Source organism: Phocoena phocoena, chromosome 9 (genome assembly GCF_963924675.1).
Source record: "Phocoena phocoena chromosome 9, mPhoPho1.1, whole genome shotgun sequence".
Lineage (NCBI taxonomy): Eukaryota > Metazoa > Chordata > Mammalia > Artiodactyla > Phocoenidae > Phocoena > Phocoena phocoena.
The window spans coordinates 74,001,537-74,028,241 of NC_089227.1; the positions used below are offsets into that span (position 1 = coordinate 74,001,537).

The following is a 26,705-nucleotide window of genomic DNA, read 5'->3' on the forward strand; positions in this document are numbered from 1 at the left end:
TTTACTTATTTTAAGTATAATAATAACATTGTATGGTAGAGGTTTTATACAAGAATAGGTTAATAAAATGTTAAAATGCAATATATATACTATTGTAATAAATTGTTTATTAAATTAATATTTATATATTTTTATATTCTTAAAGCTGTGTCTGTAAATTGATGGCTAACAAAACTAGGATTTTGGTCACTTCTAAAATGGAACATTTAAAGAAAGCTGACAAAATATTAATTTTACATGAAGGTAGCAGCTATTTTTATGGGACATTTTCTGAATTACAAAATCAACGGCCCGACTTCAGCTCAAAGCTCATGGGATATGACACTTTTGACCAGTTTACTGCAGAACGAAGAAATTCAATCATAACTGAGACTTTACGGCGTTTCTCACTAGAAGGAGATACTTCTGTGTCCTGGAATGAAACGAAAAAGCAATCTTTTAAACAGACTGGAGAGTTTGGTGAAAAGAGGAAGAACTCCATTCTCAATTCAATCAGCTCTATGAGGAAATTTTCATTTGTACAGAAGACTCCATTACAAATGAATGGCATCGAAGATGATTCTGTTGAGCCTTTAGAGAGAAGACTATCCTTAGTTTCCGGTTCTGAACTGGGAGAGGCTATCCTGCCTCGGAGCAACATGATCGATGCTGGTCCCACATTTCAGAGACGAAGGAGGCAGTCAGTCCTGAACCTTATGACCTGCTCCTCGGTGAACCAAGGTCAAAGCATTCACCGAAAGACAGCGACATCTACACGAAAAATGTCACTGGCCCCTCAGGCGAACTTAACTGAAATAGATATATATTCAAGACGGTTATCTCAAGATACTGGCTTGGAAATAAGTGAAGAAATTAATGAAGAAGATTTAAGGGTGTGTATAAGTAATCAGTGTGGTGTTTCCGTGTTTTCCTTTCTTTTTTTTCTTTTGGCTACAAAGAGTGGGATGTAATACATACTATGTAGCAAAACTTGTCACTCCACAGCCAATATAATGTCCACTTGTTGCTCCAGTGGACATTATATTGGCTGTGGAGTGACATCACATGTGTCATTCATAATGGTTTATATTTGTTGAAATTCACTTAGTTTCAAATAGTAATATTCCTTTATTTCCACACATTCAAAATAAAACCACAGTGCTGGTGTGAACCTGTATTGTCACATTGTAATAACTATGATTCTTTGTTTCAGGAGTGCTTTTTTGATGATGTGGAGAACATACCAGCAGTGACTACATGGAACACATACCTTCGATATATTACTGTCCGCAAGAGCTTAATTTTTGTGCTAATTTGGTGCTTGGTCATTTTTCTGGCTGAGGTAAGAATTTTCTGTTATTAAATATTAATGTGATTTAAAGTTAAATTAGGAATAGTTTGGAAGGATATATATATATACATGTATAAATGTATATGTATGCATAATTATAAGTGTATGTGTATATATGAAATTTTATATCATATAATGATATGTATAGTTCTTCTATTGATATTTTATTACTTCATACATAGCATACAAAATACACTTAAGCACATATCTTCTATATGAAGAGTTTTTGAGACATTCAAAACCTCAAAGTAGGATGTCTTTATATGAATTGAATTTAAACAATGAAAATTATTCTGTACTAAATATTAAATTCATTTGACTCTAGATATTGCATTATTAAATATGCCAGTGATGAATCCCACCTTTAAAAGACTATTTCCTCACAAAATAAAATAAATATATATTAGTGGCTTAGAAATCATTCTAAATAAGCCTTTCAGAGATTCAAATCACCCATTTGCTTACAGAATTCTTTTGTCTTCAATGTCACCATCATGGTCTCTTTACCATGCTGCTCTCCTTCACATCACCAGGTTAAAATAAAAGAGGAGGGCAGTAGGTCACAGGTTCAGTTCTGCATTAAGGTAAGAGGTTTCTGAAGCTGGTTGGTGAGTGAGGTTATTCTCTAGATCAGGAGCAGCCACTTAAATGAGAAAAGAGGCTTGGCAGAGGATGTCTAGTGGTGAAGTGGCTTTGAGGCTGGATGGAGAATATTTGCCCTCCAATTGTCGAACGGGGGCAGTCGTAACTCAACACCAGCCAAGGACTTCCCATGAGGGGTTTTGGGATCAGTTTCACTAAACCTTCTTATTTTTCAACATAAGATGAAAATAAAGATTTTTTCTGTAAAAATTTCTCATTTTTAATTGTGGGTAGTTGGTTAAAGTAAAACAAACAAATGAACACTACGTGGGTACAAAAAAACATATCTGGATTGGATTCAGCCTGTGAATGAATACTCTAGATATTTATCTTGGAGGATACTGCTGGATGTGTCCTAATATACAGCCTGAATCCAACATAAAGGCCCAGGCTGCCTTCAGGGGGAGAAATGACCCAGGTGAAGTACTGCCTCTCCTGAGGGTGTATAATTATATACATACCTGAAACCCAAACTTAAAACTACACCATTGTCTTATTAGGCTGCTTCTAACCTCAGTTAAGAAGTCCACATAAAATATTATCACTCCTCCTTGACCATGTAAAGTAGTGTAAAATATTAAAGGTATGTACCAAAAGTTGTACATACCACTTCACCTATAAAGTGTTGGCTTCCATTTGATCTTTGAGTTTTGATGATATCACTTCTTTTGCTCTACTACTATTTTAAATTAATAAAACAAATGGAGGCTGAATGTGAGATGCAGTATTGCATAGTGCCACCTCTGGACTCAGACTGATCTGGCTGTGAATTCTAATTCTGTGTTTTTAACACTATGACCCTGAACAAGTTAGTTAACCTCTCTGAGCCTCAGTTTCCTCATCTATAAAATGGAGGTTGTAATAGTACCAATTTCAAAGGTCATTTTTGTGGGTTAAGAGATATCATGATTATAAAGCACTTACTGTAGGGCTTGGCATATAATGAGCAATGCTAATTGCTATTCTTACTACTATCCTTAGTGTCTATCATTATTATAAAGCTCAAGCTAGTTTGAGGTGAACAAGTCCATGACAGAGATATAGTAAAAATTTCAATAATTCCTTTTACAGTTTAACAAAACTATGGGGTTGAGTAACTCGAGACTCTCACATGAGGTAATGAAAATTACGTTGAAATGTATTTTTAATTTACCTCATTAATCTCTGCCAGTCATGCCAAATGACCAACATTAATGTGAATGAAACTCAGTCTTGTGCCACAGTTAATCTCAAACCAGCCCTTTGTCATTGTTAATGATTTGAACCTCTTCATTGAAAGATCAACATTACTTGACTGTCTTCAGTTTAGTTTTATGAGAAAAAATGGTCCTATCTGAATGTGGTGGTGATTTATGTTCACTTACAGGACCCTTGTCCCATGTAGAGCTGTAGAGCTGTAGAGCTGAACTTACGTGCCTTCCAACACAGTGTGTAGTTAATTAATTAGAGACTGAGCGTTGAGCCACTGAACATGTGTACAATATTAGCAGCTCACTTACTCAAGAAGACAGTGGTCCTTTGTCTTTAGGCTAGAAACCAAACTACAACAGAGGATGTAAATGTTGTATAACTTCCCATTATTAGTTTAGCTCTCACAATTATTGCAAAAACTTTTCTTTTTAATGGACAAAATAACCAGTAATGTCATTTTCTAGGCAAGAAATAACATAAAAAATTATGAGCCTTTTTTGGCCCAATATCCTGAAGGCATTGCCAATTGACTGGTTCTCAAAATTTTGAATAACAAAAACTTGGTGATAGTAGAAAAACAGTAATTGTTTTCATCATGTGCACCGTTATACAGCTAAACAAATCATTCAGATGTTCACAATTCTGTCACATCTTTGAATCAAAATTTACATAATTTTACTTTTAGACTAAGCTCCTTTCTTAATACCAATGTGCCTCTTCTCATTACCATTGACATATCTCATATGTGCTTTGCATCATGGTACAAGTGCTAATCCAGGAAGATAGTTTAGGTCTTTTAAACTTTATTTAGAGCCTCATACTCAACATGATCAGAGAACCTAAAGAAAAGTTAAGATACATTTCTTCCTTTGTGGAAGTGATGTACCCATTTTTAGTTTTCATAGGGCCCACTTCAATCTAGATTTTATAATTTTATAGAGTAGGTTCAATAAACTTCCCCTTTAGAGTATGAAAGTAGTAACTTTTTTATTTCTTCAAAGTGCTAAACTTAAAAAATTAGTTTGGTCTACTCAGTTTGTTACCAATTATCATTAGAGTGTCATTTTGATAAAGGAGTCAGTCTACCTTATATTTTTGTACTGTTTTCTTTACCATGGAACAATATCTTCTGTTAAGTTCTTAGATATTAGCACCAGGGATATAGGCTTTTAAATTTCTATTATGTTGGTCTCTCTAGTGCTCTAAATTGGCAGTACAGCATTGACTAGATAGAGAAGAAACGCAAATTATACAGTAGGAGGCAGTTTCCTCCTTACTTTTACAACAACCAGAGGGTATTATTGTTGCCTGGAGTATCTAAAGATCCAGTTCAGTCCTTTTATTCCTGAGAGTTTTAAGAAAAGTGTCAGAGAACTGCTATATACTATTCCCTTATGATTTCCCTTCTGTTTGCTAATGAGGAATCACTAGGTGGCTTTACATTATTAGTATACACAATATATGCTCCCATAATACCTTAATGATAGTTATACCTTTATTGATAGTAATACTTTTAAGGCAGCATTACTTAGCACGTGTCTATGTTTTAGGGCGTGATTTAACCTGCAAAGCATTGAAATCTGCGATTAAGTCATAACAAGGTGTCACTTTACTATTACTGCCTGTCATTCATTCAGCCACTTACTAATTCAACACCTATTTTTTTAGTTCTTTCAGTATGTCAGGCATAATTCTATATGCTGTGTATACCATGAAGTACAAAACAGAGTGTACAGATAGAATACATTAATGTACTTATGTTAGCAGAACATTCATAATACTGTGCTCCTTGGTGAAAACTCAAAATGCCAATACTATTTTAACGGTAGTCATTTGCACACAGATCTCCTTGTGTGACTTGGGAAGAGCTCTGAATTCTGCATTTGTACAGAACTTATAGAATGAATTGGTTCCGGTTCTTTATCTTTATCCTACATAACATATCATGATATGTTATGCTTTTTTAAATGTTTTCTATGTGATTAGTATATAATTTCTGTCTGTTGACATCGGTATTTTTTATTTTTAAAAAAATATTTATTATTTATTTGGTTGCGCTGGGTCTTAGTTGTGGCAGGCGAACTCTTAGATGTGGCATGCATGTGGGATCTAGTTCCTTGACCAGGGATTGAACCCAGGCCCCCCGCATTGGGAGTGCAGAGTCCCAACCATCATGCCACCAGGGAAGTCCCTGTATTTTTTATTTAAGTATACTCTTATTTATCCCTTCCTTTATTTATTAAGTACGGATTTACCAAATGCCTACTGTTTACTGGGCGTTGTTTTAGACACTAAGGCTATAATAGGAAAGAGAACAGAGGATAAATACATTTTGATGGAAATAATCACAGAGTGTAATAAGTGCCTTATTAATATAAGGCACTTATATTAGCCTTATTAATATAAGGCACTTATATTATAATAAGGGCTAATATAAAGCTGGGCAAAGGAGGGTAGACAGGGAAGGCTTCCTGATGAAATGACATTTCATTCACACCCGAAAGATAAGAAGGACTCAGACACGCAGAAACTGGGGCAAATGCAAAGGTCTTGGAAAAGTTTGGTAAATTATGGAAACTGAGAGGAGGCCAGCACAATTGGAACAGTGGGAGAGAGAAGTGAGTGGCATGTCACGTGGTGACATTGGAAAAGTAGGCCAGAAACAGGTTTGCAGAACCATTGGCTGAAGTAAAGAGTTTGGATTTTATTTTAAGTGCAACAGGAAGCCTTTGAAAGCCTTCATTCAGGGTATGATATGACTTTTTTATGCTTTAAAAAAGATTACTCTGTCTGCTATATGGAAAATGGATTGGATGGGGACACAAAGGGAGGCCAGAACATCTGTTATGACAGGAAGGGATTGCTGTTATTAACTAGGCTCAGCATCCAGAGTGTTTAGAACCTTTAAGTCATATTTAAAGGCCTCTGAAGATATTCCACAGTGAAGTATTTAGGAGTGTCTTCTTTGTAGTTTATTAAAGTTCTTCATGATAGAATATTGGACCATTATACCTCATGTGGTTGTATTCACGTTTTTGAACCTTTTCTGTACCTGGCCTTGGCAGTTTTCTTCTCTTTTCACGCCTATTTTCTTTCGTTGTGAGTATCAAACTTGTACCTAGCCAGGTTATGTCATGGTAGGGTTCCTCCTAAGTCTTGAATGTATTCTTCCTGTAGTTCTCCATCACATCTTATTTTTGAAATCATACTGTTGGTGTTTTACTATATAGATGATCAACCTTCATCTATCACGTGTCCGAAGATGTTTACTAGTTCATTTAGCAAATAAGCCTTTCAGAAAGAGGCACTTAATTTCTCTTTCCGTATGTATATGCTGTATATTCTATCCCCGACATGCCATTATTTTTTAAATCATAGAGACAAATTATCTATATAATTTAAATTGTGACCTAGCTTCTAAATACTGGCTACTTCTTTTTCATTTGGGGTCATTTGCAAAGTTTGTGAATCATCACGTTGACTGTTCAGGGATCTATCCTTAGAGGACACCATCATCAGACTCCTGATACCTAGCATGGGTATATAATAAATACTCTGGCTACACCCCTATCTAACTAACAGTTTTAGTCTATTCATGCACTGTCCAGTACAGTAGCCACCCACCAGCCATGTATGACCACATAAATTAAATGAAATTATTTAAAATGAAACACAATGTAAAATTCAGTTCCTCAGTCACCCACAATGGCCACATTTCAAGTGATCAAGTGCCATGTGTATTAAGTGACAATGACACTGAACAGTGCAGATATTGAACATTTCTAGTTTTGTAGAAATTTCTCTTGGACAGTGCTGATCTAGACGGGACCATTTTCTATGTGATATGGAATGATGTTTAAAACCCTGAAAGAGCTGAAAATAATGGCCTTTTTGCTTTTCCTCTAATCTTTCAGTACTGTCACTCTATCACAAACTGTATGAACTTTATAACCGCAAACATTTTTTTTTTTTAAAGAAGATGTTGGGGGTAGGAGTTTATTAATTAATTAATTTATTTTTGCTGTGTTGGGTTTTGGTTTCTGTGCGAGGGCTTTCTCTACTTGTGGCAAGCGGGGTCCACTCTCCATCGCGGTGCGCGGGCCTCTCACTATCGCGGACTCTCTTGTTACGGAGCACAGGCTCCAGATGTGCAGGCTCAGTAGTTGTGGCTCACGGGCCTAGTTGCTCCGCGGGATGTGGGATCCTCCCAGACCAGGGCTCGAGCCCGTGTCCCCTGCATTAGCAGGCAGATTCTCAACCACTGCGCCACCAGGGAAGCCCAACCTCAAACATTTTGGAAATTAAATGTTAGAACTTGCTTGCTTAATTGTTTCTATATGCCCCAGACATTTTCATTAAAGTCATTATGTCAAGTCCTTGGAAATGTTTTTGTTCCAGTCAATAAAAGTAGTTTGGGTTGGTGGTTCCACAGGTGGTCTCTTCCGCAAGTGGTCTCTATTCACAAGAGCCAAGAAATAACTTTATATTACACTGATTAGACCAGTGTCTTTGAACAACTGCTTTGGTTATTGTAAATATTATAAAATATTTATTTCTGGGATTTACTCACATTCAGAGAAGGTTGGAATGCCAACATTATTGACACTTCTTTCACTGGAACAAAGAGGGACTATAATAGCCAAAGAGTCCCTCACAAATATACCCTTATCTAGGTTCTTGAATAATTTGATTAGTCTTAGGAAATAGGAAAACATTTGTACTGGAACAAAGACTTTTGAAATAGCTAGATTATTGCTGTGTTTCTTGTCATTTTGAACTCACTTGAATTTCAAGGAAACAAAGGTGGTTTTTCTTTGTATTAATATGGTTCATGGAGGCTATGTGTATAATGAAAAAAAGTAGGAAAGTGAGAATGATGCTATTAGATTTTTCATTATTATACTCCTATCTGATATGCAAATTTACCAAAAATTATATACTGTTTAAAGTATATAACTTCATAATGTAATTTCTTAATGCTAATTATTCTCCATAATTTTTATATGGTACTGTTAAATACTTAAGATAAATTGATTATGAAATAAGAGATAGATTTCTTGTACCAAGCGTATTTGTTTCTCCCCTATTTATTTTTACTCTGTGTTCATTTTCAAATTATTTTACTTACAATTTCTCCTTTTTTTCTATTTGATTCTTTGTTAAAGTTATTATCAGGCTAATTGTATAATTTCAGTCTTACAATTGTGTAAATATTTCTGGTGTTATAACTGTGTTGGTATCATCACATGATTGTTTTCCCACAGCATTTAGGAGACTGCAATGCCAAATTGAAATAGAACAGAGTACAGATCATTTAAATAACACAGAAACGAAAAACTAAAATCATGGTTGTTAAGCATTTTTCTTTTTTGGTTTAGTTATGGGATAGAACATTTGTTCTTCAACCAAAAGTTTCCACCTTGAGAAAGCCCAAATAGTGCCAATAGTGTATGTTTTAACCTGAATGCACCTTATCTTTATTTAAAAAACATGAATTTATTTATTCATTTATTTTGAATTTTATTTTATTTATTTATTTTGTATACAGCAAGTTCTTATTAGTTATCTGTTTTATACATATTAGTGTATATCTGTCAATCCCAATCTCCCAATTCATCCCACCACCAACCCCCCAAAAAAACATGAATTTTTACACTTTTGAGATTTTAACTGGTTTTCATGAATAGATATCTCATCTTTTCCAGTAATTAATTGGTCTTATAGTTATGCCCCTCATAATCATTGTATGACAAATGAAATTATTTATAGCCACCAACCAGATAAATTATCTGCCAGCAGGCTGAGAGTAATCTCTTCATAAGAAACAAACTTTATTACTTAAAGTGTTTAACTGCAATATTAGCTCTCCTGTGAGGTTCAATGAACAGTTCCTGTTGAATGAAGGAGAGAAGTGGAAAAGTATTTTATTCAGTGAAATTGGAATTCCATTAACTTAACATGTTCTCACCTCAAATAGTGGTTCTTAGAGCAATTATTGCAGCTGCTGGACCCAGGAAAGTAAAGCAAAGGAAAATGAAATTGTGTATATTTCAATGTTAGTCATGGTGGAATTAGAAGTGGGTGTGGGAAAAATAGGAGAAGATGCTGGAAAAAAAAATCAAGTGTGTATTGTTCCATTCCAGGTGGCTGCTTCTTCGGTTGTGTTGTGGCTGCTTCCAAAGTGAGTATTCCATGTCCTATTGTGGATTGTATTTTTTTTCTATTGATTATTTGGGTCTTATTAATTATTGTAATATCCACTCTGCTTCATTTCCCCACAGTACTGTAGAGGAAAATTGAGTTCTTTTGTTTAAAATTGTGAGCATGTGCAGTTCCTGCAGCTCTTTACCAATTTTTAAAGGATTTAGTTGTGCTTAGTTTCCATAAAATGCAATAACAATATTTAAAACGACCTTGCACACTTAGTATTTTCTCTGAGTATTTGAAATTTTATCTATTTCAATGGTTAAAAACTTAATCTACTTTCTTGCAATAGTACGTCCTTCAGATTAAAGGCATAAGCTCTGCTAATGAAATATGTTGTGTTTCTTTAGACTCAAATTCAGCATCATTTATATGTATTGGAAATTCAATGGGAAAGTTTGGTTGCCTGATAGCAATTTCCTTTTGCTTTACAGAACACTTCCTCAAGACAAAGGGAATAGTACTAAGAGTGCAAATAACAGTTATGCAGTGATCATCACCAGCACCAGCTCGTATTATGTTTTTTACATTTATGTGGGAGTAGCTGACACTTTGCTTGCTCTGGGACTCTTCAGAGGTTTACCACTGGTGCATACTCTAATCAGAGTGTCAAAAATACTACACCACAAAATGTTACAGTCTGTTCTTCAAGCCCCTATGTCAACCCTCAACACGTTGAAAGCAGGTACTTGACTAGGTGTACAAAATGAAGCTACTGCACCTCCACAAACAGGGCCTGTGAGTTGGTTGGTTTTCTAGTAGTAGCACTGGGTTCTGCATGCAGGCATCTACCCTTTGTTGAGCTTCCTTATGACTGGCATGTACCTGTCTCAGGTATTATAGGCTCTCAGATACGGTCACTCCTCATATTTCTGTATCAGTTAATTAGAGTAGCTCAGTTTGTTAGGACATGACGCTGATGGGACTGTAGCAGCAGAAGCAGGCCCTTCTGAGTCAGCTGTCCTTCTCTATTCAGATATTTGATCTAGCCCGCTTCTAAGCATCTTGCTGCCAATGTATATTGTTGTTTAAAAGAGGAGAAGATTTGAAGTGACCAAAAAAAATTCTAAGATTCTTTTACTAATAAAGTGTTTTGATGAGGTAGAGTAATCTAGTTTCATGTAACTGTTCAAAGATGATCCCATAAATTCATTCAGGGTTGTTTTAAATGGGTTGGGTGGATCCCAAATGTATTTTTAAAGTATTTTTGACACTATCATAGAGGTTAGTAAAAGAGTACAAGCTGTCAGTTATAAGATGAGTACGGTCTGAAGATCTAATGTATAATGCGGTGACTATAATTAATAACACTGTCCTGTATTGTTGAAATTTGCTAAGAGAATAAAACTGAAATGTTCTCTCACACACGCACAAAGGTAACTATGAAAGGGGATGAATGTGTTAACGAACTCAGTGAGAGGAATCCTTTCCCAACGTATACGTATATTAAATCATCACATTGTATACTTTAAATATCTTACAATTTTTTGTCAATTATACCTCAACAAAAATAATTAAGGCCACAGAAAGTAAGAGTAGTGAAATAAAGGGACCAAAGATTTTAAAAACTAAGGACAATAAGGTACTTTGGAAGTAATCAATTTTATTGATTCCCCTTTAGACAAATTCACATTTAAAGAATCTGAGGTTAATAAGGAATCTCCCAAGTTTTATTCTTACAGAAATCTGTTGAACACTTACTTTCTATGGCACTAAGCCAGGGACTGGTATGAAAAGATGAATAAGGCACAGTTCTTGCCCTGGAAGAATCCAGACAAGGGAGAGGAGGTAGACACAGGAACACTTGATTATAAAGGAAAGAATAAATTCCAAGACTGAGATTTTTAGAGTGATATGTATCTAAAAATCTCAAGATAAGAATTGTCCATCATTTTTTTCTGGGTAAAACATTTCAGTGTTCGTATTCAAGAAGATCTTCCTTACATTTATTCTTTTAAGCCCTTGTGTATCACTAAAGCCTTGCCTCATTTGGATATACTCATCACCACACTTCTGTTTTAGAGCTAAGAAATTTTAGACCTAGGAGAGAATGCCCAATTACCTTGATTCAATGATTTCATTTTTTTAAATGGGAAAACTGAGATCCAGAGAAGGTAGGGGATTTGCCCAGGATTCTAGCAGTGAGAAATGGGCCATGAGATATAATGAAAGGAGCATGGGAATTGTTTGAGGTCTGGCTTGTCCTCATCAGAGTGATGATCATGGGCAAGTTAATCTTCTGAGACTTTGCATCCACATCTGTAAAATGAGGAAAGGAATAATTATCTCAGAGGATCATTGTGAGAATGAAAAAAAGTCATCATCTACTAGCCTGTTACATAGCCAACATGAAATAAATGCCGGTTCCCCACTGTTGTTCCCTTTCTATTGTTTCCCATTTGAAATATACTAAGCACTAGAATGATGTATGTATATATTTTTTTTTTACCAAAGCAACTTTCATTTTCTACACAGAATAAATACCATACGCTACTTTTTTTTCAATTTTTGATTCATTTATGAAAAGATATACAAATATGTTTAATTAAATATGCTAAATAAAATATCATTAGTAAGGGCAAGGAGATAGTGACAAATAAGAAAATAAATGAATTCTTCCTACATAAGGCTTTTTGCCGAGGGCTCAGAGTGATACAAAATAAATGTGACATGGTCCAATGACCTCTAGAAATTTACAGTCTAGAAAAAAGAGATGACATGTATACAAGCGACTGTACAACATGGATATAATTATTACAACACAGAAGTGCTGTAAAGATGTATTAAAGGTATTCAGTGTGTCCAGAGGAAGAAGGGATTAATTTGAGCTGGTGCAAAAATTGATGCTTCCTTGCAGGAGAGGCATTTGAGTTGGGCCAGGAAGGAGACATAGATTTTAACATGTAGACATGAGAGGAAAGGGCTTTCAGGCAGAGGAGCTACATGGAAAAGGCAAGGAGGTAGGAGAGTATAAGGTGTATTTAAACAATAAGCCAGTTTGAAACAATGTTTGAGAAGAGGAAGCTTGTACCTAGGGTAGTTTAAGGCCAAATCATGGAAGGTATTAAATATTAAACTAAGAATTTTAGACTTTATCCTGCAGTAAATGGGGGAGTAAATGATAAGATTCAATATCACTTTGTTTGTACAGTAATATGTTATAATTATAGGTTTAACTCACCCCTAGACAACGTATTCCTCAAGGGCAAGGAGCAAGGCTTATTCACCTCTGTTATCTCAGTGCCTAGCATTGTGCCTGCCACCTAGCACTCCATGTGTAACTTTTCTTCACTGAAGGAAAAAATGATCAGACTTACAAATGAGAGTCTGTTAATTTAGAAGACAGGCTGAAGCTTAGATTGCCAGTGAAGAGGGTAGAAAAGGAGGACATGGCAAAGGAGGTCCACATGGTGGGCAGGAAGGGGTTGAGAGCAGCCACGGGTTCTGCTGAGGTATGTTTTAGAAAGGTGTGGAGATAGCTAGGGGGAAGCAGCCGCAAGGCACAGGGATATTAGCTCGGGGCTTTGTGACAGCCTGGAGGGGTGGGATGGGGAGAGTGGGAGGGAGGGAGACGCAAGAGGGAAGACATATGGGAACATATGTATATGTATAGCTGATTCACTTTGTTATAAAGCAGAAACTAACACACCATTGTAAAGCAATTATACCCCAATAAAGATGTCTAAAAAAAAGAAAGGTGTGGAAGTTGAAGGATAGGGAGGCTCTATATTACAAAATACAGATATAAGGGAATGATGAGAGCATATCCAGAAAATTATTACTAAACTCAGGCTTGTAAACGGGAGACTGTAGTAGTAGGATGGGTGCCTATTCCTGACATAATTTGTGATAGGGCTCTATTAAAGACCTTGGTTTTTGCCTGAATCTTATAGCAATCTGTATTTTATAAAAGTTTAAAAGTAGGAGACAATAAGTTGAATACAGAGTTATTTAGAATCTTTGTACAACTTAGAATCCTCGTACTAACATTGTCTACGTCATTATATATATATATGTATATATATATATGATTATGTACTCATTTGTATTTGAGTTCTGAAGGCTTCTGCTGTGATCCAAAGTTATCAAATCCATGAAATATTGATATGTATTTTTAAGATTACTAGTTTCTGAAGAATTTTTCTTCACATTATAGGTGGGATTCTTAATAGATTCTCCAAAGATATAGCAGTTTTGGATGATCTTCTGCCTCTTACCATATTTGACTTCATTCAGGTTTGTAAAAATAAGTACTATTAAGTGACTTTGCTTTGTTGCACTTTTTAAAACTAATTAGAAAATGTAGTAAATTAGTTCTTGCTTACTTTTCATCCGATTAAGAGTTGAAGCCTGTATATTTATAAATCTTTTCAATATTAAAAAAAAATCTTCAAAATAGTCATAAATTTAGTAAATTCAGTAGTAAGTCAGAACTGTTTACCTGACCAAAACCTAAGGCAATTCCTCATTTAGATATAATAGCTGTCTACTTGGGAGTGATTTAAGATGTATAGCAGACCGCTTTCCCCCAAATCACTGCCCATGAAGTGTGAGATTTTTGACATTGGCATCATTATTTGAGAGAAGTCACCTACCTCCAGAGGGCCCGTGTTAAAATGTAGGTCAGTCAGTTTCCTGGTGGACTACAGTTTCAACCAGTCTCATCCACGAACACTTTGGCAAAGAGTAGCTAGTTAGCAATCTCACAGTAAGAACCATAATGCAGGGACAGAAGTACAGGTAAGTTTTCAAGCAGGTGAGAGAGGAAGGAAAAATTCAGGACTAGTCAGGACTATCCCTGGGTGACAGATCTGAAGACACCTGCAGGGCAGCCTGACTCTGAGCATGTGTCCTTGGGGTGGGGTGATTGATGGTGAAAGTGGAGAAGGGAAGAAGGGGCTGGAGATGAAGGTGACCTAGGGGATACGGCATTAAGACTTCATAAGTGACAGAACTTGAGTGTTGTGAGTTAATAACCTTGGCTGTTGAATGAGGTTTGAAAACAGCTTACTGTCTGGCTTAGGTTGAGCCTCAGAGAGTAAATGACGCAGTCGCAATGACCTCCTTGGAGAGACACTTGGAACAGGATGCTGCCCATCTTAGGATGAGTTGTTCGCCACCCCTGCCACTGAGAACCTATGAAATAAAATAACATAAGGGCTATCACATTTGTGTGTATACACAACTGACATTGGCAGGTGCACAAAAACCAGATTGCCAGTTTGCCTCATCTGGAATGATTGGCACAGTCAAACACATTAACTGTTCCAGGTGAACTTTAGAATCTTGAGTTTCCTTCAGTTACTCTGTTTAGAGATATAACTTAGCAGCCCCTGCTGGAATTCTTTAACCAATGCTTTGAGTTTATGCATGTGAAGGAATGTTTCCCATGTCTTTCTTTAATTTCTGGACATTTCTTCCTTGTTCTAGGATTGTAAATGACTGATCTCAACTGTAATATTATTAAATCAGGTACAAACTGGAACATGGATATCTTGACATGACTGCAAAAGAATTCACGAATGTTAGCCCTTGATAATTAAAAAAAAAAAACTTTTGTAGTCTGCTGAGTATTTTCTGAATCAGTGTAAGGCTTACTTCAGAAGTCCTTTGGGAGAGTGCAGTTTTGAACATTTACTTTATGAGTTAACACGTCTTGACACACGTGCTGGTTCTCATCCTTTCTCTTACGGCAATTTCAGTAGTTTCTGCTCAACTTCTAATGTTGTTGCAGCTCACTAGTTGTTTCATAAGTGATTGGGCAGGGCTTTTTTATTTTGATTTCCCTATTTTATTTACAAGGGGGTCTCACATTAAGGAAGCATGATACATGACAATCAAATACAGTAAAAATCTGATTAATTTTGATTTATTAAAAAATGCATCAGAGGGGTCCTTTAAATGTGAACCCCTTTGGTTATACTTATGTTCAGATTAGTTAAATTTCTTTTTAGTCACATTTCAGAAACAGATTTTTTCACAGAATGAGGCACACCTGTAAATTTCCTTTTTTTAAAAAAATGTTATTTCTGTTAACTCTAGTTCTTAACATGTGATAATATTCTGGGCAATTTACTTTCTGGATTGGAACATTGTATAGTGAAAATGAAAGATCCAGATTCTGTTCTGCAGATACCACTATTTATTTTACCTTGAGAAAGATACTTAATCTCTAAGAGTCTCAGGTTTCTCAAATGAGGAAGATAAGTCTGATGATGGTCACTTTCAATATTAAAGTCGTATGCTTCCGATGGGCATACTGGAAGTGGACCATACATGACAAATTTGAACTTGAAGCCACACAGAAAAAAAACTATCCTGGCGTCCTACTTATCTCTATGCTTCAGTGACTGACTTTTTTCACGAAACAGAAGCCTCCGTGTTTTAAAATATGCAAATCTTCTCTTGTCAGCCTCAAAACCTTTAGATTTTTTTGATTCTTTCTGTCTTACCCTAATATATGAATACACAGTGAGTCCCACCACTTTGATCTCTACTGTGTCTTTGACATCTTTTTTCCTCCCTTATTCATTCTATTAATCCCATTAATCCCTGGCTTAAAAATTCTCAAGGACTAACTATCAATTATGAATTAAATTCCAGATCTGGTGTTCATTGCCTGGTTTTAAATAGGTATTATCTATTTATTGATCAATTAATTAACCTTCTAAATGATTTCAAAGTGATCCTTCATTCTTATCATCTGGTACCTTGCAGGTTTTATAGTCTGTTGATTTGTTTTCCCCTAGAATTTTAGGATTTGGGTAAGGATGAATGGGAATTAGAATCTGTACTCACATTTCCATCTTGTATTGAAGTCCCTCTATTTACTTATTTTGTTGTCCTCTCACTAATATACCTGGTCTGAAATGACTTGTTTCCTATTCACTGTGAATTAAAAACTAGGACAGAATTTAAAGTTTCTTTGTATAATTAGAATATCAAACATATTAAATCAGTACCTTTAGTTTTGCACAAGTGCTAAATTATTAGCTTCTGACCTCAATGCCTAAGGATGGCTCCTTATAAAGCAAATAGAGTTATTTTCCTCAAAGCTTAGATTTACTGTTCACTTCTCAATTTGGGCTTTATTCTGGATAATTTTAATCGCTGGAAATCTACCTTGTGAATATTTCACCATTTCCAGTTTTACCCACCTTCTCCATTCTTCTCAAACCCTATGTGATATCTTGGTTGGGTTGGCTGCACAGTTCTTCCTGTTCTATTGTAAAATAGTTATTGTCATTCCTAAGAATCTCCACCATATCAGCGATAATTGAGTCAGAAAGAGAGAAGCAAATACCGTATGCTAACACATATATATGGAATCTAAAAAAAAAAAAAAATGGTCATGAAGAACCTAGGGGCAAGACAGGAATAAAGACACAGACCTACTAGAGAATGGATTTGAGGATACGGGGAGGGGGAAGGGTAAGCTGGGACAAAGTGAGAGAGTGGCATGGACATATATACACTACCAAACCTAAAACAGATAGCTAGTGGGAAGCAGCCGCATAGCACAGGGAGATCAGCTTGGTAATTTGTGACCACCTAGAGGGGTGGGATAGGGAGGGTGGGAGGGAGATGCAAGAGGGAAGAGATATGGGGACATATTATATGTATAACTGATTCACTTTGTTATAAAGCAGAAACTAACACACCATTGTAAAGCAATTATACTGCAATAAAGATGTTAAAAAAAAAAGAAAAAACAAAGAAAAAATAATGATCACTTTCCCCACCCATTGTTATAATCCAACAGCTCCAGATTGGAATTACATGGTAAAAATAGCACAAGACAAATGAACACAGTGCCGTTCACAACTGTCAACAGCAAACAAAAAAAAACTCTGATTCTAATGGAATAGCTGAACGTTTCCATGTTGCCAATGCAATAGCATTTGTGTTTCAGACATACTGGTATTTAATATGGTGGCCCATTTAAATTAAATTGTATTTCCTAGTAAATAATGCTTGGAAGTTAATTTTTCTCTTTTTTTCAAAAGATCCTATTTCTGAGAAATAAATACCCTCAGTTAAAAAACTGAGTCCTTCGCCATTGATGAAGTCTTGTCATGTAGTAACTAGGGCGTTTGAGGCTTTCTCATTGTACTGGTGGAACTTGTAGGGCAAGAACAGAATAGAGAAGACTTTCTTTAGATTACTGAGTCATCATATGTACTTAGTCTGTGGAACTTGTAGGGCAAGAACAGAATAGAGAAGACTTTCTTTAGATTATTGAGTCATCATATGTACTTAGTCCAGTGTTTGGCACTGTATTTATCTGAGTATTTGTTGAACGAAAATGAGCGAAGGGCTTATTGTAGAATTTGATGATGGACACCTTAGAGGCATTTTCCCTAGAAACGTATCATTGAGATATGATCATCCGAAGCTTTAGATGAACATAACAACCCATTCAAAGAAGATTTATGCAGATCTTAGTTACATGCTTATTCATGTTTTCATCTACCAAAATGTTCTGTATTTCTGTATCGGTTGTACATGTGTTGTACAAAGTACATTGGTTGTACAAAGTACATATGTCACCCATGGCAGTTGGTAGACAACTGGCTCAGTGATTATCAGATAGATGTTATGATAGGTTTATTTTTCAACCCTTGTTGTGACAGTTACTTTATTTATGCTTTATTCACATGGGGTATTGTGGAACAAATGTTAGCAGATTTTTTTTAATATGTATGGATTTAGTGTCCTTTGGAAATATAGAATTTAAGCATTGAACTTGATCTGAAGAACACCAATATGGTTAACTTGTTTCTGAGACTGCCCACAAGGATCCAGTTTTGAGGGTGGATAATGTGAAGATATGTCTCTAATGAATGGGCTTGACTGAAACACAAAATTCATTTGATAATATATGAGAGAAAAGTGGTCTAATTTCAAATTAAATCAGCCATACCCCCCAAATCTTTTTTCTTTTTTTTTTGAGCCTCTAGGTCATCTTCGATTGTTTTAAGGAACAGTAACAAAAACAGAAAGGGGAGTGAAATTTATTAAGTATACTTTTTTTTTCATCTTAAATGTTCATCAACTAGGTTTGGAGAAATTAAGTAGCTTGCCTAGATGACCAAGCCTACCAGATTTTTCTGACTCAAAAGGCTCCAAGATGAATGCCCAATTTTCAGAAATTGTCTGAACAAATAAATCAAAAAATCTCACATTCATACTAAAATTATTTTAAAATATAAAGTTTATTTTAAAAGAAGCCCAGGCTAGAAAAAAATTATGTTCATTTAAAATGTATTTGTCATACAGCACTTTAAAGTGTATAGGAAGTGAGTGTATACTAAGGTGCAAGAATACCGTTTTTTCTAAACTTCAAAATATTATTATGAGCAACCTAAACAATTTTTGGAATTTTGATAGAACTTATGAAAAACGTACTTTGAGGTGGCTGCCTTCCCAGTACGAAGGTACCTGCCCCGTATTAAGAATGGAACAGAGTGTGAAGACCCTATTTAGAAAGATGTTGCTAACATACCTTGTCCACTTTGCAACACGGAACTATTTACTTACCAGTGTATTTTCTTTGATCCCACAGTTGTTATTAATTGTGATTGGGGCTGTGGTGGTAGTCTCAGTTTTACAACCCTACATCTTCCTAGCTACAGTGCCAGTGATAGCGGCTTTTATTCTATTGAGAACCTACTTCCTCTGCACCTCACAGCAACTCAAACAGCTGGAATCTGAAGGTATGATGCAGCCTGTGCAACGCTCACCTGGGAAAATATCACAAGAGCTATTTGTGGATATTTATCTGTGATTTATGTACCTTTCCAAAATTTTTTTCCTATTTTTAAACTCTTGCATTATATGACAATGACTTTTAAAAACATCTATTTCAACTGTGATCCAGGCCGTGTCTGTACATTCTCATCATATATAACTCTCTTGGGTCTCATACTTTTGTTATTCATTAGATCTTAAGTATTATTATTGAGAATTTGACCTTTGTCTTCTTTCAGATTTAAAATATAATGTTAAACCACAAACTATCCCCCCCCCCAAAAATAGTATAAGTAGGAAAAGGAAACAGTAAATTATAAAGCACACATAGATTGTTTTTACTAATTAATGACCATGTGACTTCATTTTGATTTTAAAACAAGTATATAGAGTCTTAGGAGGCTTGATGTATATGATATCCATTCATAATCATATAAACTAAAATTTGAAAAGATAGTGCTACTATCACTAAATGTTTGTGTGTGTTCCCAAATGGTACTGGACAAAATTCTTCCCTCTGGCTTGTTTTCAGACACCTTTCCTTTCTCTCCTGGGGGTCTGCCTTTTTGTGTGCCCCCAAACACTGCTTGAGCTCTTTGGGAAGCACATTGTTCAGTAACAGCCTCTGTTTGGGTGCATTTTCAGGGGATGTATTTCCAGTGTGTTTCTGCATTGAAGGTTATTTGCTAAATTAAGTCACATAAACTTTCTTAATTGAGGCCTTGAATAAATCGTCTCAAAAGAAAAACATTTTCTCTGATTAATTTAGGATTAGTCAGATAAACATGCCCAGTGGTAGCCAAGGAATATGAATAAATAGTGACAGTGATTTTATAATAAGTTCCCATCCATGGTAACCAAGTAAAAAAGAGGGTAACTCATTAAAAAAATAACAGATTGCATCTATTCAAAGTACAGCACCAGAATGAAAAGCCTTTTTAACCAGTGACATTTGTTGTTTGGTTATTCTTTAAGCCACTCTTTTTAAAGTAAGAATTTGCATTATGTGTTTACATGACTTGCATTATTTTCTATGGGAATATTCCACAGGCAGAAGTCCAATTTTCACTCATCTTGTTACGAGCTTAAAAGGACTATGGACACTTCGTGCCTTTGGACGGCAGCCTTACTTTGAAACTTTGTTCCACAAAGCTCTGAATTTACATACTGCCAACTGGTTCTTGTATCTATCAACACTGCGCTGGTTCCAAATGAGAATAGAAATGATTTTTGTCCTCTTCTTCATTGCTGTTACCTTCATTTCCATTTTAACAACAGGTACTGTGAGCTCCTTAACTATTTAGCTAAGCATTTAATTTAAAGCTTTGCCAACCAATAAAATGCTACATTCTTATAGGTTAAAAATTTTAGGTATCTTTAAGTTAATTTTTTGAGAGTTAATTGATCAAAAAATTTGTTTATTGTTCAATGAATGATTTCTTTGAATTAGAGATGTATGCAGTTGAAAAACTGAGATACAAGGAGTGTCAGGTAACAAATCTGTGATTCAAAGAAAAAAACCATCTAATACTCTCATTTTGATAAAGGATCTTGGCTTCAAAAGTAATAGATCTCTTTATTAAAGAACTCTCTGAATAGGGGAAAAGAAACATCCAAATTTATATACAGATACACACAAAATCTCCATCCCTGGTAAATTTTGTTCTTTTAACCACCTGTTGGTGCAATTTGTCATCCTAATGTGAACTTTGCATGGTGAAAAACTGCCATAGAAGTGAAATAACTTAGGTGAAAGTACCATATTTTTCAAATACAGATGTTCTGAGTTTTAGGATCTTTGGGTGACAAACATAAACTATTTCATCGTAAGTGAAATGAAAACCTATATAGGCAAGTGAGCTCTTCTAATTAAAAAAGGTGAATTACTGAGCTATAAGAAAAGTTGAAATATCTTATATATGTGACTGTGGACAGCGATTCAGAGTGACTGCCAAATCTGAGGGGTCGTTCGTTTCTAAGAATAGAATCCGGATCAAACAAAATGAAGTGCGTGTTGGAGAATTATAGGAGGACCTCGTGGAGCACAGGGTGGGAGGCACACGGAGCCTCCAGGGAAAATGGGACAGGCGTGGAGAGTCAGACTCAGAGCTTCCTGTCTCTGGACACTGGATGCCGGCTGTGCCCATTCCTTCCTCTGGCTACTTCATTCATTTCTCTTTCTCTGAAGACTGGCTTCCCTGATGTCCCAGAGCTGTGCTACAGTGACCTTATATGGCCTCTCCATTCAGGCCCTTTGAATGAACAGCTGACTTCCTCTGTCCAGTTACCAAGTATGGGCAAGAACCGAAAACGGGCTCATTTTGGCTGAAGGGTCCACCTGCCATCCACACAGGTGCCATGAGAGTAGTGGATTCCCCGCCTTCACTGTTCTCTCAGCCTAGGGCGATGGGGAATTACTCTATGAAAGGAATATAAAGGGTCAAGCAAATGAACTAAATCCTTAGCAGTACAGTAATTAAAATAAAATTTCTTTTGCAGTTAAGAATTTTTTAAAAATTTTGCCTTTAATTAAGTTATTTGAAATGGGATCCAAGAGGGCTGAGTGAACAAGGATTTGTTAACAGTGAATTCAAACCAATATATCATGTGCTATAACATAATGGTTAAGGATCTGATTGAGTCCCGATTTACCAGGCACGATAGTCAAAGCATTTAGCAATCAGTATAGTTCAGGACCTATCCATTAAATCAGATGCCCAGCCAGAATGAATGTTAGCCACACAGCTAATAACAGCCCTGCCTCTGCTGGTCTTCAGCTGTGGTAACTTGTACACTTTAATTAACTTCTCTAAAGCCCTCATTTTCCTCATGTATAAATAAACATAATGATAGTACCTATCCCATAAGTTTGTGGTGAGTGTTAAATGTGATAATTTGTATAAAACAGTATAGTGCCTGGTCCATAGTAAGCACCTGAAAATCTCATATTACTTATTATTGTTACTATTTTAAAAATTTTATCTTACTCTCATCTTAATCTTCAGAATGAGTAATATATTGGGGCCCTGGATAAATCTTACCTATTTAGAATAAATGATTTAGTATTAAAAGCACATACCTGCTATCTATGGTTTGTCTTCTGTTAGAGGAATTATAGAAGCAAAGTTTCAATTCATAATAATGGGATGAATTATTTCTCCCAATTTTAGAACCTTATGACAGTTTTATCATGCATTACAGATGCAAAGACTGACTCTCAATTGAGACGTGATAACCTAAATTTGTAATAATTTAAGAACATTCCTATTAGAAAAATTGTAGGGCTATGAATAGAGTATTTATGAATTTTAATTAGTGGTCCCCTGTAGCCCTTAAAAACTATTTACTCTAATTAGACATTTAAGTATTGTTCTTCCTCGGTGGACGAGTCAATTTTTTTTTAACATAAAGAGCAGTCTTCTCTTTTTCCAAATGGCAGACCCATGAGTTCTGACTTCCCCATGAAACTCGAAGTTCTTTCTTCCCAGCAGCATCTGATTGGCAGAGAAAGTCTTCCTCGCAAAGGCATGAAGTACATCTAAACATCTTCTGGATGCTTTTCACACACATATCTCTCCTACTTTTGACTTCTTTGTAGAGGAGCTTATTCAGACACAGTACTTTTTTTCCTTGTCCATTATTTGAAGGTATTATTACTTACAGAGTAATAGTAGAAGGGATAAAAGTGATATTTACCCAACGCCAACATCCCCTTCAATATCTGAAGCATTTAAAAAAGGGCAACTCTTTCCTAATAGTCAATCACTCTTTGGTTTAAAATGTTGGTTGTATACGTATTATATACAGGGCATATTATTACTAGGGATACATGCTGTGGGGATCTGAGATGAAAAATGGTTAAAACTGGCACAGAATCAAAATGTAACTTTAATATGTGCCCTCTTCTAGGAATACATAAAATGGTTCACAGAAGAGAGAAATAGCATAAAGTTTATTTATATCTTTTTTCCACCTGTAGGTGAAGGAGAAGGAAGCGCTGGGATTATTCTAACTTTAGCCATGAATATCATGGGTACACTACAGTGGGCCGTAAACTCTAGCATAGATGTGGATAGCTTGGTAAGTATTATTCTTTTTATCTTCTATGAAAAAAAATTCAGATGAACCAAAAATTATAGGTAATAACATAAGGGATGACTATATACCCAGACCCAGTTTAAGATATAAAACACTGCGGATAAATCGAAGGTCACTATCTATCTCTCATTAAACCCATAACTCTTCTTTCCTCCGCATAAATAGCCACAATTAAGATCTGGTGCTACGGTGAACATTCTTGCAGTCTCCTTGCCCAGGGTTTTTCTAGGATAGCCATCCAGGAGTGGTATTGTTAGGCCATAGAATTCACCCACGTTCAACTTTACAAGATGGTGCCGAATTGTTCTAAGATCTGTTGTACCAGTTTAACCTCCCATCAAGAGAGTATAAGAATTCTCAGAGGTCCATAGCTATGACATGCAACACTTGATATTGTCAGACTTTGGTTTAATTGAAGTATAGTTGATTTACAATATTGTGTTAGTTTCAGGTGTACAGTGAAGTGATTCAGTTATATATATATTTTTCAGATTATTTTCCATTATAGGTTATTACAAGATATTGAATATAGTTCCCTGTGGATACAGTAAATCCTTGTTGCTTATCTATTTTATATATAGTAGTTTGTATCTGCTAACCCTATACTCCTAATTTATCCCTCCGCCCCTCCCTTTCCCCTTTGGTAACCATAAGTTTGTTTTCTGTGTCTGTGAGTCTATTTCTGTTTTGTATATAGATTCATTTGTATTACTTTTTAGATTCCACATATAAGTGATAATATATAGCATCTGTATTTCTCTGTCTGACTTACTCATTAGTATGATAATTTCTAGGTCCATCCATGTTGCTACAAATGGCATTATTTCATTCTTTTTTATGGCTGAGTAGTATTCCATTGTATATATGTACCACATCTTCTTTATCCATTCATCTGTCGATGGACACTTAGGTTGCTTCCATGTCTTGGCTATTGTAAACAGTGCTGCTGTGAACATTGGGGTACGTGTATCTTTTCGAATTAGCTTTTAACTTTTCCAGACATATGCCCAGGAATGGGATTGCTGGATCAAATGGTAGCTCTATTTTTAATTTTTTTAAGGAACCTCCCCATACTGTTTTCCATAGTAGATGCACAAATTTACATTCCCACCAGTAGTGTAAGAGGGTTCTCTTTTCTCCACAACCTCTCCAGCATTTATTATTTGTAGACTTTCTGATGATAGCCATTCTTGTCAGACTTTTTAAGTTTGGAAATCTGATGGGTATGAAATGAATGCTAAGGAGATAGGGCAGCTTAATACATACTTATTGGCCATTTGAGATTCCTTCTCTGTTAATTGCTTGTGCATTTCGATTGCTCATTTTTCAAGTAGATTGGTTTCTTTCTTAATTCATTTGTTGGAGTTTATGAATTCTGAATCAGTTATCACTTCTTTACATTTCAAACATGGTCCTTCAGTCAGTGGCTTGGCTTATAGTATCTTTTGATGAAAAGAAACTTTTGAGTTTAATGAAGTTAAATTTTTCAATATTTTCCTTTATGTTTTGTGCTTTTGGTATCTTTTTAAGAAATCTTCCCCTATCTTGGGTTTTCAAATTTATCAGCATTACATTTTTCATAATATTTTTTCATATTTTTTAAATTTCCACAGTCTTTTGTTTTTTTTCCTTTGGTGGTAGCTCCTCATTCTTAAGTGTTTATCATTGCCTTCTCTTTTTGCTTGGTCAATATTGCCACATATTTATGTAATTTATTAGTGTGTACAAAGACCATATTTTGGTTTTGTGATTTCTTTTGTTTTGGTTCCTTGGAGTGCAGAGCCTGCAGTAATGTATGTGAGGTAACACTGTGTCCAGGGCACAAATCCCATGGCAGCAAGAGTGAGAGATAAATGGAATCAAGGCATATTTCCCCTTTTTATTTAAAAAACAAATGCATGGGCTTCCCTGGTGGTGCAGTGGTTGAGAGTCTGCCTGCCGATGGAGGGGACACGGGTTCATGCCCCGGTCTGGGAAGATCCTACATGCCACGGAGCGGCTGGGCCCGTGAGCCATGTCCGCTGAGCCTGTGTGTCCGGAGCCTGTGCTCCGCAACAGGAGAGGCCACAACAGTGAGACGCCCGCGTATCGCCACAAAAAAAAAAACAAAAAACATAATTTTCATCCGATGGTATAGTTGGTCTGGATGGATAGCTTCATCATCAACTTCTATTAGTCTAGCTGGAGTACTATATTCAAAATCAGACATCCAATACTGTATTTGTGGACGGTCTAGAAACCCATGTTGGAAATGACTATATAACACTTGTTATTACCCTTTTGGCTTAGGTTCTTTTTATTATTCTCTGAGACAGTTGATGTGTTCTCAAAATGCACACATTCGTTCAGCTGTGACATTTGTATAATCAATTCCTGTCAGAACAAGTATCATTATAAAAAATACTTCTATAGGGAAAATCCAAACCTTTTCATGCCCTCTTCTTGTCTATGTGACTTAATATTTTATTTAACCAAAGCATTGTAGTAATTCATTGAAATGTAATTTAACCTTAACCTGATTTATGGCAGGGTTTTTTCTCTTTTCCTTTAACATCATTTTTTTTTTTTTTTGAGTTTGACCAACTCTTTTTAGTGACGCCATTCGTCTCCTCACTTAGCTCTCATGCTTTTGGGGTTGAGTCTTGTAAATGTACTTTAAAATATTTCTGTTGGAAAATAGCAGGAAGGTAGTGAGTACATATTGTGCTGGCATTTATTTAATTCTGTGTTCAAACCTTCTACAACTTTGACTTTACGATGAAAATCCTCATGCACTTCACTTCATTTTCTTTATCTGAAAGCATCTCTTTACCTCGTATATGCACAATTCCTTTCTGTTTGTCACATTAATTTGCTTGGTTTATGTAACAGCCTCTACAGCCTCTCTTTGTTTGGTGTCTGTCTGTTTTGCATGTCTAATCTCCATTAAAATTTCCTTCAGGCATTTTTATTTCTCTAGTTTTTCACATGGTCATCCTGGGCTTTGTGACCTGTGCTTTGACATTGTTTCACCTTCTGGCATAAAAGGATCTTTGCAAAAAACTATTATGTTCTAATACAATCTATGAAAAGTATCAATATTTGCATTTGATCATATTTTTTAAAGTCGGTTTCTTTTCTTTGAATATCAAAGCGATCATGTTAGTTTTCATTTCCCTGCCAAACAGCACAACTGGTCCTTCCTGGGCCTTTATCTAGTTATTAATTCCCATCTTGCTGCTTCCACCCCTGCAACTGCTAAAGCTGTCCAGTAATCTGCTGGTTTTCACCTAGCATACGTTGAAAGTAGAAGGGGAGAGAGGTCTGCCCTCAAATTTCATGTTTACGTATGTGTTAACACTAAAGGTCCTTGTGACCTCTGAAGTAAAAACTCACTTTACTTTACTGAGTTCTGAAATGGATTTAGACCTGAGTTTAAAATGCAGTAAACAGGGTGTTTTGTTTGACACACGCTTTTAGTTTTTCAGTATAAAGGTACCCAGAAAAAAAC

General features: G+C 35.7%; 1 protein-coding gene across 1 annotated transcript in view; it reads left to right on the forward strand.

Annotated features, from left to right (window-relative positions):
- CFTR (CF transmembrane conductance regulator) overlaps positions 1-26,705 on the forward strand; it is a 201,451-nt gene that overhangs the window by 116,846 nt on the left and 57,900 nt on the right. Inside the window, exons 14-21 of the mRNA XM_065883990.1 lie at positions 146-872; positions 1,193-1,321; positions 9,307-9,344; positions 9,802-10,052; positions 13,524-13,603; positions 18,933-19,083; positions 20,168-20,395; positions 23,097-23,197. Of these exons, the coding sequence (XP_065740062.1) occupies positions 146-872; positions 1,193-1,321; positions 9,307-9,344; positions 9,802-10,052; positions 13,524-13,603; positions 18,933-19,083; positions 20,168-20,395; positions 23,097-23,197 (1,705 nt within the window). The remainder of the gene's footprint in view (positions 1-145; positions 873-1,192; positions 1,322-9,306; positions 9,345-9,801; positions 10,053-13,523; positions 13,604-18,932; positions 19,084-20,167; positions 20,396-23,096; positions 23,198-26,705) is intronic.